At 44.2% G+C, this 13,478-nt stretch overlaps 1 protein-coding gene across 1 annotated transcript; it reads right to left on the bottom strand.

The window, feature by feature from the left end:
- Positions 1-208: 208 nt before the first annotated feature.
- On the bottom strand, positions 209-13,031 carry LOC138663561 (oocyte zinc finger protein XlCOF22-like). Its single transcript, XM_069749806.1, has 6 exons — positions 12,920-13,031; positions 12,611-12,790; positions 12,404-12,527; positions 12,223-12,317; positions 11,721-11,811; positions 209-1,691 (listed from the first exon to the last, which is right to left on the bottom strand). Exons 1-6 carry the CDS (start codon positions 12,995-12,997, stop codon positions 331-333), a joined length of 1,929 nt encoding a protein of 642 aa, XP_069605907.1. The 5' UTR covers positions 12,998-13,031; the 3' UTR covers positions 209-330.
- Between the last annotated feature and the right edge of the window lie 447 nt (positions 13,032-13,478).

Raw genomic sequence — 13,478 nt, 5'->3', positions numbered from 1 at the left:
AACGAGCCCTGTGTCCAATTAGCGCTGGCTTCACTGTTCTCACCTTCAGACAAAGATAGAACAATAAGAGGAAGTCAAAGAGAAGTCGCAGCCCTGGCTTCCAGTTGATGTTCAATATGTCTCAGGGCAGGGACAGTGAAGCTCGGGCTGATTGAGCACAGGGCTCGTGCTATGTAGCAACCTAATAGAGCCCCAGGAACATGATTGCTGATACCGCTGGAACAGCACTGACATGGAAGGTGAATATGATTTTTTTGATATTTTAACAAGGCCAAACATGATAACAACCCATTTAAGAAAATACCTTTTCAGTTTAAAAGATTTCCCACATTAAGAACATGAAAAAAGCTTCTCCCCAGAGTGAATTCTCTGGCATTTAAGCAAATCTGATTTATGGTTAAAACATTTCCCACATTCGGAACAGGAAAAAGGCTTCTGCCCTGTGTGAATTCTCTGGTGCCTACGCAAACCTGATTTCTGGTTAAAAAATTTCCCACATTCTGAACAGGAAAAAGGCTTCTCCCCTGTGTGAGTTCTCTGGTGGCAATCAAGATGAGCTTTCTGGTTAAAACATTTCCCACATTCTGAACAGGAAAAAGGCTTCTCCCCTGTGTGAGTTCTCTGGTGGCAATCAAGATGAGCTTTCTGGTTAAAACATTTTCCACATTCTGAACAGGAAAAAGGCTTCTCCCCTGTGTGAGTTCTGTGGTGTGTAACAAAATCTGATTTCTTGTTAAAACATTTCCCACATTCGGAACAGGAAAAAGGCATCTCCCCTGTGTGAATTCTCTGGTGCTGACGCAAATCTGATTTCTGGTTAAAACATTTCCCACATTCGGAACAGGAAAAAGGCTTCTCCCCTGTGTGAATTCTCTGGTGCTTACGCAAATCTGATTTCTGGTTAAAACATTTCCCACATTCGGAACAGGAAAAAGGCTTCTCCCCTGTGTGAGTTCTGTGGTGTATAACAAAATCTGATTTCTTGTTAAAACATTTCCCACATTCGGAACAGGAAAAAGGCATCTCCCCTGTGTGAATTCTCTGGTGCTTACGCAAATCTGATTTCTGGTTAAAACATTTCCCACATTCGGAACAGGAAAAAGGCTTCTCCCCTGTGTGAGTTCTGTGGTGTATAACAAAATGTGATTTCTTGTTAAAACATTTCCCACATTCGCAACAGGAAAAAGGCATCTCCCCTGTGTGAATTCTCTGGTGCTTATGCAAATCTGATTTCTTGTTAAAACATTTCCCACATTCGGAACAGGAAAAAGATTTCTCCCCTGTGTGAGTTCTGTGGTGTATAACAAAATCTGATTTCTGGTTAAAACATTTCCCACACTTGGAACAAGTAAATCTGTTCTCAGCTGTGTGAATTGTTTGATGTTTAAGAAAAGTCTTTTCAAGGGGAAAGCTATTTCCATATTCTGAAGGTGAAAATGGCTTCTTTGATTTAGGAGCAGTTCGTTTTTTAATGCTTATTTTACTAATTTGATTTTCCTTAGTAGTCGGTAATGAATCAGAAGACAGGACCTGTTTCAAAGGATCAGATGACAGACAGATGCTGTGAAGGGATGATGGTATATCTGGAGTAATTGCATTCACTTCAATTGCATCGTGTGGGATCTCAAGATTATCTGATTTAAAAATTGAAGAAGATGTCAGCTGTCCCTCTGATCTCTTGGTACAGTCATCTGCAAAAAATAAAACCAATTATTTTTCAGTTAAATATCCTCAAACTTAATATTTTTGAACATTTCTATTTAAACTGTAAATAAAAATGGCAAGTTATGTAAAAACAATCGTAGTTACTTACCAATAACTGTATTTCTCTGATCCCATGACGGCACCACGGAGAGAGAGGGATCCGCCCTCAGTGACAGGAAGCCAAAAGGTAAAAAAGGCGGTACCTTTCTCTCACATCATTTGGTTTACAGAGCATTAAACAGAACTTCAGCTGAACTTAAATGGTTAAGCCAAACAAATATTTTAATTCAGACTTACTAGAGGCACCGCGTGACTAAACATTAATAAATAATCCTAGTGTGCACACCCACACGTGAATGGAGGGAATGTACGGGTGCCATCATAGGATCAGAGAAATACCGTTATCGGTAAGTAACTAAGATTTTCTCTTTCCCCCAATGACGGTACCACGGAGAGAATTTCATAGAATGTACATTAGGGGGGGGGGGGGGAACCACGGCCTCCAGAACCCTTCTGCAAAAGGTGAGGTCTGAAGAAGAGGTCAGATCTAGTCGGTAATGATTAAAGAGAGTAGAGGGAGAAGACCAAGTAGCTGCTCTACATATCTGCTCAATTGAGGCTCCGGCTCTCTCTGCCCATGAGGTCGCCACCGATCTGGTCGAATAAGCTCTAACCCCCTCTGGAATGGCTTCATTACACGAGGAATACAAAAGGATGATAGCGTCTCTTATCCTTCTCGCCAGTGTGGCCTTTAATGCTTTATGTCCTTTATTTGGACCCTGAAAGCAAACAAAAAGAGAACTATCCCTCTCTACAGTCCCTCGTGGCTGACAGATATTGGACCAGGCACTTCTTAACAACTAATGTGTGTGAAACCCCAAAGCTCTACTATGTAGTTGAATACATCCTGGTTTAGTTCCCACTCCCCCTGCCTCAGCTGTGTTCGACTTAAAAATATCTGCGGCTTGATTTTCCGTGCCTTTGATGTGAAGAGCTGATAATGAAGCTAGATTGGTCTCTGCTAACAGCAGGATGGATTTTGTTACGTCCATCAATGCCCGAGACCTGGTGCCCCCCTGGTGATTCAAATATGCCACCACCACCCTGTTGTCTCAGAACACCCTTACATGATGGGATTGAAGAGAGTCCAGAAAGTGACTGATATAAAAGAACTCCTGGCGGTGAAATATCCTGTTTGAAGAACCAATTTTCTGCTCTTCTGACCAAGGACCTTGAGCAATTTGTCTGTCCAGATGCACCCCCCCAGCCCAGGGGCTTGCGTCTGTGGTTAGTGTTGTAGATATTGGCCACAACCATGGGACACCCCTGACTAGTTTGTCTGGATTCACCCACCAAGCTAGGGAACGTATTGTTTTTGATGAGATTTTTAAGTGCTTTTCTAAATCTCCCTTTAAACGAGACTCTGCCTCTAGTATGACTTTGGGCCCATCGGACCGCTGGAATACAGGCTGTTATTGATCCTAGTATGGACATTGCTTTGCCTGTTTGAGTCTATGAGTCTATCATTATTCCTAGGTACTGCTGCATTTGAGTTGGAATGATCCTGGACTTTGCTAGGTTTAACAGCCATCCTAGGTTTGCCAGGGATGTCATCACTTTGTCCAGCTGTTGACTGCAATGGTGAGAGGATTCGCCAACCACCAGGAGGTCATCCAGATATGGAACTATCAGAATATTTTGCTCTCTTATGTGAGCCATGACCTCCACCATTAGTTTCGTAAACACCCTCGAGGCTATGGCTAGGCCAAAGGGGAGGGCTCTGAATTGGTAATGTTTTAACTCCCCTTGCATCATTACTGCCAACCTGAGGAATTTCTGATGATCGAAGTGGATTGGCACATGGTAATATGCATCGTTTAAAATCGATGAGTCATGAAACAAGACGGATAAAGCGCTCAAACATGTCTTTATTGTCTCTGTTTTGAATTGTTGAGTCACTAGATATTTGTTTAGTTTTTTCAAATTTATTATTGTCCTGTAAGTTCCATCCAGTTTTATCTGAAAAAATAGAGGGGAGTAAAATCCCATGCCTTTCTCCCAGACTGGGAATTCTTGCAGGACATTTTTTGCTAATAGATTCTGTATTTCTTTTTGGAGTCCTAGTTGCTCGGCTTCTACCTTCCTTTGAGGGGTTATGACAAAGTGACGGGAAGCGATAGTATGGAACTTCAGCTTTAGACCTGTTCTTATTATATTTAAGATCCCTGATATTTTTTCCCAGGCTGGAAGAAAGTAGGCCAATCTCCCTCCCACCTGGGGCCCACCTTCATTGGGGTGGTTTTTTGTTTTCGGGTTTGTTGAACATGAACCCTTTCCCTCAAAATCTTTTATCCTCCCATCCCTCCTTTTGACCATTAGGGGGCTTTCTACGTATGAATCTCCTACTCCGAAAGGGCCGTCTATAGAACTGGTTGGGAAACCCCAGGAAAGCTTTTTCTTATCCCCTGCTTTATCAAGAATGTCGTCTAGGGTTGGCCCAAATAAGAGTTCTCCTTCGCAGGGAATGGAGCATAGTTTGGTTTTTGTTTGTAGGTCAGGCCAGCATTTGAGCCATAAAGCCCTTCTCGCCGTGTTTGAAATGGAAGCGACCCTTGACGCTAACCTAACTGAGTCTATAGAGGCATCTGACAGGAACCCAGCTGCTCCTTTCATTATTGAGACCGAGTCCAAAACTGATTCTCTCTGGGATTTATCTTTTAGTTGTGACTAAGTGGTCTAACCACACCATTAGCGTTCTGGCGGTGCATGTGGCAGCTATGACTGATTTTAATCCCCTCCCCGGCAGTCTCCCAAGCGCCTTTCAAGAATATTTCAGCCTTTTTGTCCAGGGGGTCTTTCAGGGTCCACATGACCTCAAAAGGCAAGGCAAATTTTTTGGAGCCTTATCCCCAGAAAGAACAAACTGGGTCGTCAAAGGGGTATTTTCTCTTTGGGGTCAGGAGGGCTTTGTCTGAACTTTTCCATTCCTTTTTTATTAGGGATTGTATTTTCTCATTTAATAAGAACGCTCTTCATTTCCTCGGCTCTAGTCCGCTAAACATAAAGTCCTGCGCCGTTCTTTTGGGCCGGGACTCTACCAGCCCCATTGTTGTTCTAACAGCTTTTACTAAGGCATCAGTTTCTTCAATAGGGAAGCAATTGCAACCCCCCCACCGAGGACGAAGAAGATGAGGGTGAAGAGAGTGAGCTACTGCAACAGTCGCTGTCTTCCTCACTGGTACTCGATTCCGGGGATCTATGTCTGGATTTGCGCTTCTTTTTGAACTTTTAATACCTTTAATCGCATCTTCCACCTGGTTTTTGATCAGTTCTTTTAAGTCAGATGCGAATCTCAGGGACTCTTCACATATGGTATGTTCTATACATGTAGTACAGAGCATTTTCACCCACGTTGTGGGCAGCTCTATAGAGCAGATTGCTCATAGTCTGTGCTTGGATTTTGCTGCACATTTCTTTCTCTAAGAAGACACAACAAACCCTATTTAGAAGATGAACTTTCATGAAGGTGACGACAACTCGAACCGCTGATGGCCTTTCGGATCCACCGGGGCCTCTGCTGCGCTGGGATCCCGAACTGCGATGCTGAGAAGAGACATCTCCTTGTTGCTGTCACCGCTGCAGATGGTGGTGCTGTTGCTGCCGGTGCTTATTTGGAGGGACTGCAGAGTTTGCTCTACCGGTTGCTCCTGGTCACTCATAGTGAAACCGAGCATCGGATGCGCACTCTGGATTTCCCAGAGATGCCCTGCGGCTGGCGCACGCGCCTCACGTCTGCAACGTGTGGCCTCCAGGAGGGAGCGTTGGAAGCAGCTGCCGATGCCCCAACTAGTAGCGGCGCTTCCCTGTAGGCAGCCGCCACCACCATCCTCCTCTCCTGGGCCACAGGTGGACCAGCGATGTAACACCAGGTGACCGCCGCCACCTACTAATGGCTGTAGGAATCCACAGGGAGCGGCAGACGGGATCCTGCTTCACTGCCTCTCCCCCTCGCACACGGCCCTCCGACCCTGGAACCGTGGCACTTCGGGGAGAGAAGAAGACCATCATGCCTGAGGCAGGGCTCCCCGCTGCCTAGATCGGTCAGATGGAGCCCCCGGCATCCCACGACAACTAGTCAATAAGGTATGCTGTACGTTCCCCATCAGGGACAGGAAACTGAACTGATGTGGGAGATAGGTACCGTCTTTTCCACCTGTAGGTTTCCTGTCCCTGAGGGCGGATCCCTCTCTCTTCATGGTGCCATCATGGGGGAAAGAGAAATTTGAATTATTCACCAAGAAAATGACAGTTCTCAGTCTAATAGAAAACCTCATAGGATGAACCAGTAGAGCGTGGTGTTCAACTGTTTGTTCATTCTGCCTCCAAATATGGTATAAAAAGCCAACAAGCAACGTTTGTAGAAACAAAACTAAAAAAAAATATATATATATATATATATATATATATATATATATATATATATATATATATACTACCAATAAAAAGTTCTACTCATCTTACAAAAACAAGTCCCCACTCAGGTCCATCATCTGTCAAAGGAAAAACAGAGGTTTCTTCATTGTTAGTGGCTCAAAGGCTCTTGAAAAGCAACATGGCTTCCATAAACCAATCCAGCAAAATACGCTCTCCCAAAGTCAAATTTCCCCCTCGCTTCTGAGTCTTACAGTGTGCTCAAACCACATTTACAATCAATGTATTTGGCATTTACAGTCAAGAAACGGGGTGCTCACTGTTGAATGGGTGCTCTGGAGTAAAAAGTCAATAGATCAAAATGGTAGAAATTTATCTAACGTTTTGTTGTGCTGAAACAAGAAAATCCACAATTTTGGATAATAGACCCATATGAATACAGATGTGTTTAAATCATCAACATTTCGGCGCAAAAAAACAGAAAGAAGCAGGACGGGAAACGTGCGTCGGGGTGAGGGGACACCATAAGCACAAGGTAACATACCCTTTCACTACATTGTATGATATTTGGCTTCCACACTGGTCTACTCTAGCAGGTTGTTTCGAGTTGCATACCTTCATCAGCATTATTTGCCTATATAAACAGAGGCCATTGTGCCGATTATGATTACCTTTTTATAGGTTAGTAATGTATTGTTTGGGCTGCATATGCTGACTATATTATATGACTATGTGATGAATAACTGCCTTTTTGAGGACATTACCATTTGGAATTGTGTCCAGATTGATTTGTTTCTCAGTGGAGTTACTTGCTAATATTTACTATATATCACATTGTATGTATAGGTATAGATATCTGTGTATGGTGGTGTCCCCTACGGTATTGTTTGCTTTTTCATCATGTTATTTTTAATATTTATTAATAAACATTGGTTTTAATAATGATTTGGGATCTCTTCTTCTCTCACATAATTATGTGGGATTAGTTGGTAGGTACAAAATGAGGGAAGGACAACCTCTTGTAACCTATGAAATTTTGAGGCTACCTTTGGAAGATAAAGAGGATCAGGTCTCACAATAACTATCTTCCCTAAACTGCATGTACGGAGGCTGTCTGGACAAAGCTTGTATATCACTAATCCTTCTCGCAGAGGTAAGCGCAACTAAGAGAGCTGTTTACAGGGATAGAATTTTAATCGGGGCATCATCAATAGGCTCAAATAGAGCTTGCGTTAAAGCAGAGAGAAAAAGATTTAGGTCCCATGGAACTACTTTTTGTTTAAATGATTGGTCTAGATCTCGTAACTGCCTTGAAGAATCTGACTATCCAATGATTGCTGGCCAAATTTCTATTGTATAGTGCACCTAGAGCCAATACTTGAACCCTAAGCGTACTTGTAGCTAGGCCCATATCTAATCCATTTTGCAGGAATTCTAAAATTTGGTTAATACAGGGTTCCTGATCAATCCGCGTTTCTGAAACTGATAAGAATTGTCTCTAAATCCTCAGGTAAATGTTTGTTGTAGAGATTTTCCTACTTTTGACTAATGTATTTACCAGGTCCCGCGAAAAACTCCTCCCCATTAGTAACAACCTTTCAAATTCGACGCCGCTAGATGTAAATTGGCCACTCGTGGATGGAGGATTGGGCCCTGGGAGAGATTTGATATTTCTGGAAGAATCCATGGCTGAGAAATGGACCTTCTGGGCCAGAACGGGGCTATCAGGATTATTCGGACTCAGTCTTCCTGTATTTTCCTCAGAACTATTGGGATTAAGTTTAGAGGGGGAAACGCAGAGGTGAGATTGAAGTGCCATGGGATTAGAAGAGCATCTACTGCATACGGATTGTCTCTGGGGTTTAAGGAGCAGAATCAATGTAGCTTTCTGTTTCCTCGGTTGGCAAAGAGATCTATATCTGGACAACCCCACAATTGTATGATCTGATTGAAGATGGATGAGTTTAGTGTCCAATCTCCCTGTCTGACTTGGTTGCGGCTTAGATACCCAACTACTTTCCATATGTGCCTCCCCCCATCCCCTGGGGCTAGCATCTGTAGTTATTATCCGAGTTATATGATTTGTCCAGGGAACCCTCCTACGTAAATTTGGTACGTGTGTCCACCAATGTAATATTTAAATAGATTCAACGGACAATGAAAATTTACTGATAAGATGAGCTTTCAGGCGAAGGGAATTTTGTAAAAGTTCCCACTGTAGTGTTCTGGTATGATATTGAGCCCAGAGAACCGCCGGAATACATGATGTGAGTGAACCCAATAGTGACATCGCCCCTCTTACAGAGACTGATGGATTATTAATCATTCTGGTCGCTAGTCGCTGGATACCATCCACTTTTGAATCCGGCAGACGACACTCCTGCCGACTGGAGTCTATGGTAAGACCCAGAAACTCTTGAACTTTTAAAGGTTGTAGACGAGATTTTTTGAAATTAATAATCCATCCCAATTTGTGTAACACACATTCTCCAATTGGTTTTTGCAATGTGACTCTGAATGTCCCACAATGAATAAGTCATCTAGGTAGGGAACTATTAATATGTCCTGTTCTTGAAGGTGTGCCATAACTTCTACCATGACTTTAGTAAAAACCCGGGGTGCAACCGTGACTCCGAAGGGTAGTGCACGATATTGTAAGTGCTGTCCTGAGCCATTTAGTGAATCTGCCACCCTAAGGAACTGTTGGTGATCTAAGTGTATCGGCACGTGATAATAGATCTAGGACAAACATAAAGCAATTGTTAAAGAGAAGTTTTATTGCAGTCTTTACAGATTCCATTTTAAAAGACAGGACCAGCAAAAATTTATTCAGGCCTTTCAAATTAATGATGGTACGAAAAGATCCATCAGGTTTTTTGACAAGAAAGAGAGGGGAGTAGAACCCTTTACCTCTTTCTACCGCGGGCACTTTGATCAGAACCCCTTTTTTGTGAAGTTCCTGAACTTCCGACTCTAGTGCCATTTGTTCTGCAGAAGAACGGATGGGTGTTAAAGTAAATGTATCATGAGGAATCCTTTGGAACTCAAACTTTAGGCCAGTTTCAATAACACTGAGAATCCATGGACTGTTGGAAGTTTGTAACCAGGCAGGATAGAAGGCTGAAAGCCTACCCCCTACCTGGTCCAGCAGTCATTGAGGTTTTTTATAATCCCGAGAGGTATTAAACATATATCCTCTACCTTTCCTTCTATTATTATCATATCTGGGTCTCTTTCTCTATTCGAACTTCTGCGGCTAAACCATCCTTTATTTTAATCCCGTCTATAAGAGGGTCTTCCTAGGTAAGGGAACCGTTTCTTATTATCGCCCGCCTTTTCTAATAGTTCATCAAGAACTAGTCCAAATAAATGTGCCCCTTCACATGGAATACTACACAGTTTTGATCTGGCTTGCAAATCTCCTGGCCAACATTTAATCCATAGAGCTCTACGGGCTGCGTTACAAAGTGATGAAGATCTGGCAGCTAATTTAACAGAATCTGCTGACGCGTCAGAAAAGCTGCTGCCTCCTGAATTATAGGATCTCATTCCTGGGAGCCTTATTCTTGAGTTGATCCTCTAAGCGGTCAAGCCACACCATCAATGACCGTGCCTTGCAAGTGGCTGCAATCGCTGGTCTTAGGGATCCTGCTCATGTTTCCCAAGCCCCTTTCAGGAAAACGTCAGCTTTCCTATCTAGTGGATCTTTTAGATTTCCTAGATCTTCAAATGGAAGAGAGATCCTTTTACACGCCTTGGCCACTGCTGCGTCTAGTTTTGGAGCCTTGTCCCATGAGGATGAAGCTTCTTCCTCGAATGGATATCTCCTCTTAAATGCCAGTGGAAGTGAACCGTTCCTTTCGGGTTATTTCCACTCCTTTGTAATCAATGTATTTATCTTATCCACCACCGGAAAAGACCTTCAGGATTTTTGATCTAGGCCTTTAAACATAATGTCCTGCATGGAGCATTCTGTCTGGGTCTCCTCAATCCCCATTGTGCTTACTGCTTTAACAAGATGGTTTACTCTGTCTAGCGGCAAGCAGGAGTGACCGGACTCGGTCTGTATAGATGAAGAGGATGACTGAAATGAATCAGAGCTCAGTTCACCCAAATCCGAAATTGGGGACCTAATATGTTTGCTTCTCCTGACATCCGTTTTCTTGGACATGGATTTAATAGAACCTTTAACTTCCTGTCTAACCATATCCCTTAGAGTGGAAGTAAGGTCAGGGGCTTCTTCCTCAATTAAGCGTTGCATGCAGGGTTTACATAGCTTTCTGTCATCCCCTTCTGGGAGTGGTTCCCCACATTCGGCGCACTCCCCATGTTAGGGGAAAAAATGTTCCGCCAAAACCTAACAAGGAGAGAGGGAATATAAGGAGTAACAGGAAATCACTAAGTGAACTTTCACACAGATCATTTACCCAAACGTGCAGTGATTGGTACCGTAATCAGTGGGGGGGTCCGTCCTAGCCGGCGATGTTTTACGGATTGAGGACTTGCTCTGCCTTGATTTTTGGATATCCTTGCCTCCACCAGTGAGACTACTGCCACTAGATTGCCGCTGGGATATAATTCGAGGCTCCTCACTGGGCTGAATCTGCTGCTGCTGCTTGTCAGGCAGTGGTGCTCCCTGCTCCAGCGACTCCATCATTACAATGAATCAGAAGTACTCAGCAGTCGTCAGACTCCTCATTAAATACCTCCAAGGTACCGACCCCTGATGGGGGTCAGCAGGCTCCAGGTGATCTGCCCAGTACCATGATTAAATGTTGGAGTGCCTCTCCCGGGGCTGCGCCCTGGACCGACCGTAAACATACCTCCGACCCCCCCCCCCCCCGAAGGCCCATCTGCAAACTTACCCCCCACCGCATAATCGCTGGGTACCAGGATCCGGCGAGGATGAGATAGCGACGTCATCGGCTGGCGTGGTCCCACTGTGCATGCCCCGCCGCGTCATCAGGCCGTGCCGCCAGACGCGTCATCCAGACACGCCCCTTCCGGTCGCGACAGCAGTGAGCGTGCCGACGCGCAGTTGAGGAAGCCAGCGCCGCCCGGCCGACTCGCACATCACCACCAGGCCGCGGACAGACCCCGGGAGGACCCCCGGGTGCGGCCACGGCAGAAGACCCCATATACTCACCTGGTACCTGACGGCGACGGATCACTTAAGAGGCAAGCATTTAGATAAAAGCTGCCCCTCTCTGCTGATACCGACACCAGCAGTTCCCCTGCCGTGTGGTGCTTCCGGCGTCCTGGACAGACCGAGGTAAGGGACCCCCGCTACCTGAATCGTCAGGACTGGGTTATCTTCGTTTCGTCGACCTTCTTCATAAGGCATGTCTGAAGAGGTTCCCCTGTCAGGATACCAACTGATGTGGGAGAGAGGTGCTGCCCTTTTATGTCAGTAGGCTTCCTGTCCCTGAAGGGCGGATTCCCTCTCTCTCGTGGTGCTGTCGTGGCGACTGAATAAAGGGTGATCACATGATTGTGATATGGCCAGACTACACCACCGATAAAGCAGCCATAGCTGGTGACTGAGAAGAATCGTGACTTCTCTGCATTTAGTGGTTACTACTCACCTGGGTAGTCATATGTAGGAGTCTCCTCTTTACACCACTCATCACCCCTCACATATGTCTCTGTAGTATTAATATGGGTCAGATCTTCACCCTGAAACACAGTTACACAGTTATTAAGGTTGAAGGAAGACTTTAAGTCCATCTAGTTCAACCCATAGCCTGCCCTAACATGTTGATCCAGAGGAAGGCAAAAAAAACCCATGTGGCAAAGTGTAAGCTCCACCTTGGGGAAAAAAATTCCTTCCCGACTCCACATACGGAAATCAGACTAGTTCCCTGGATCAACGCCCTATCAAGGAATCTTGACAAATATTGCAAAAGTCACAGACAGATGGAGAAGTCACATCTATGATCAGCTCTAATCCTACCATCTCCACCATTCTCATTACACAAATATAAAACATATAATACTGGTGGATAAAACAAGACTGAGCACAAGACCTTCACAGCCGTGTACACATCATAGGGGAGATGTCACTCATGACACCTTCTCTCCATCTACCTGATGATCCTGAGCAACATTGGGATCTTCTTGTTTACAGTACTGTGGAAGAAGACGGGGACATCTCTCTGGTGTTGTCCTCTTACTGGATAGATCTGAAGGAAACACATACAAGGACTAAATTCATTCTTTACTACATACAGATAATTATAGGTCGTGTGTATTTAGTCCTGTCTATTACCTGGTGATGTGAGGGGCTGGGGAACCTCGGTCATGATGTCCTTGTACTGACCTTTTTGTCCTTCTAAATACTCCCACTCCTCCATGGAGAAATAGATGGCGACATCCTGACACCTTATAGGAACCTGACACATACAATGATACAGTCATCCCCCCGATCCCTTCATATTGTTACTGTATAATGTCCCAGCATTCCCAGCAGTGTCACCTCTCCAGTCAGCAGCTCAATCATCTTGTAGGCGAGTTCTAGGATCTTCTGGTCATTGATGTTCTCATGTATCAGGGGGTGAGATGGAGGCCCTGTGATTGGGCTCAGGGTTCTTACCCATTCCTCAGACACAGGGTCCTGACAGCGATCACTAGAGGTCTTCTTCACTACTGTGTAATCCTGGTAATGGAGAGACACATTAATAAATCTCACTACAGACATTTCCAGAGTCCTCACCCTTCCAGTTCTGTCCATCTGTTATTCCCATAGATAAGAATGATGTAATGTGACGTCATCAGAATCTCTCACCTCTCCAGTAAGCAGGAAGAGGATCTCTAGGGTGAGGTGTAATATCCTCTCCGCCATCTTGTCTCCATCCATATTCATCTTTGATGGGCAATTCAGAAAAATTATCTTATATACACAAGATCATCACAGAAGACCCGATATTGTAGAGACCTGAATGAGAAGAAGATGAGCCGATGTAACATCATAAAAATCCTGTGTAATACAATTACTAGAGATAATAAGGGAAACATATGAAGAAATTTATTATTTTACAGTATTTAGTTTTCTTCTTTACATCTACTAATAAAACTAAATAAAATATTTTAGGCCACAGACAACAAGCAGTTTCTTCCTCGGAGTCGGCAGCTGAATAAGTTTCTCATAGACTCATCTTCCATAACGCTAATTCTCGTCCCATTTACCGACATTGGAATCGGCCATTAGCAATACTGCAGGAGATATTCATTACACGTGACAGGAGAAATAACTACTTCATGATGAGGATGACATCTTCATCTTCTACTACGGCTCTAAAAACATTTGTCCAGATACCGTCACTGACTCCATCACCACCGGCCAT

Source organism: Ranitomeya imitator, chromosome 2 (genome assembly GCF_032444005.1).
Source record: "Ranitomeya imitator isolate aRanImi1 chromosome 2, aRanImi1.pri, whole genome shotgun sequence".
In the NCBI taxonomy this organism is placed as follows: domain Eukaryota; kingdom Metazoa; phylum Chordata; class Amphibia; order Anura; family Dendrobatidae; genus Ranitomeya; species Ranitomeya imitator.
Note: the sequence above shows the minus strand (reverse complement) of the source record. Positions and strands in the feature narration are given on the sequence as shown.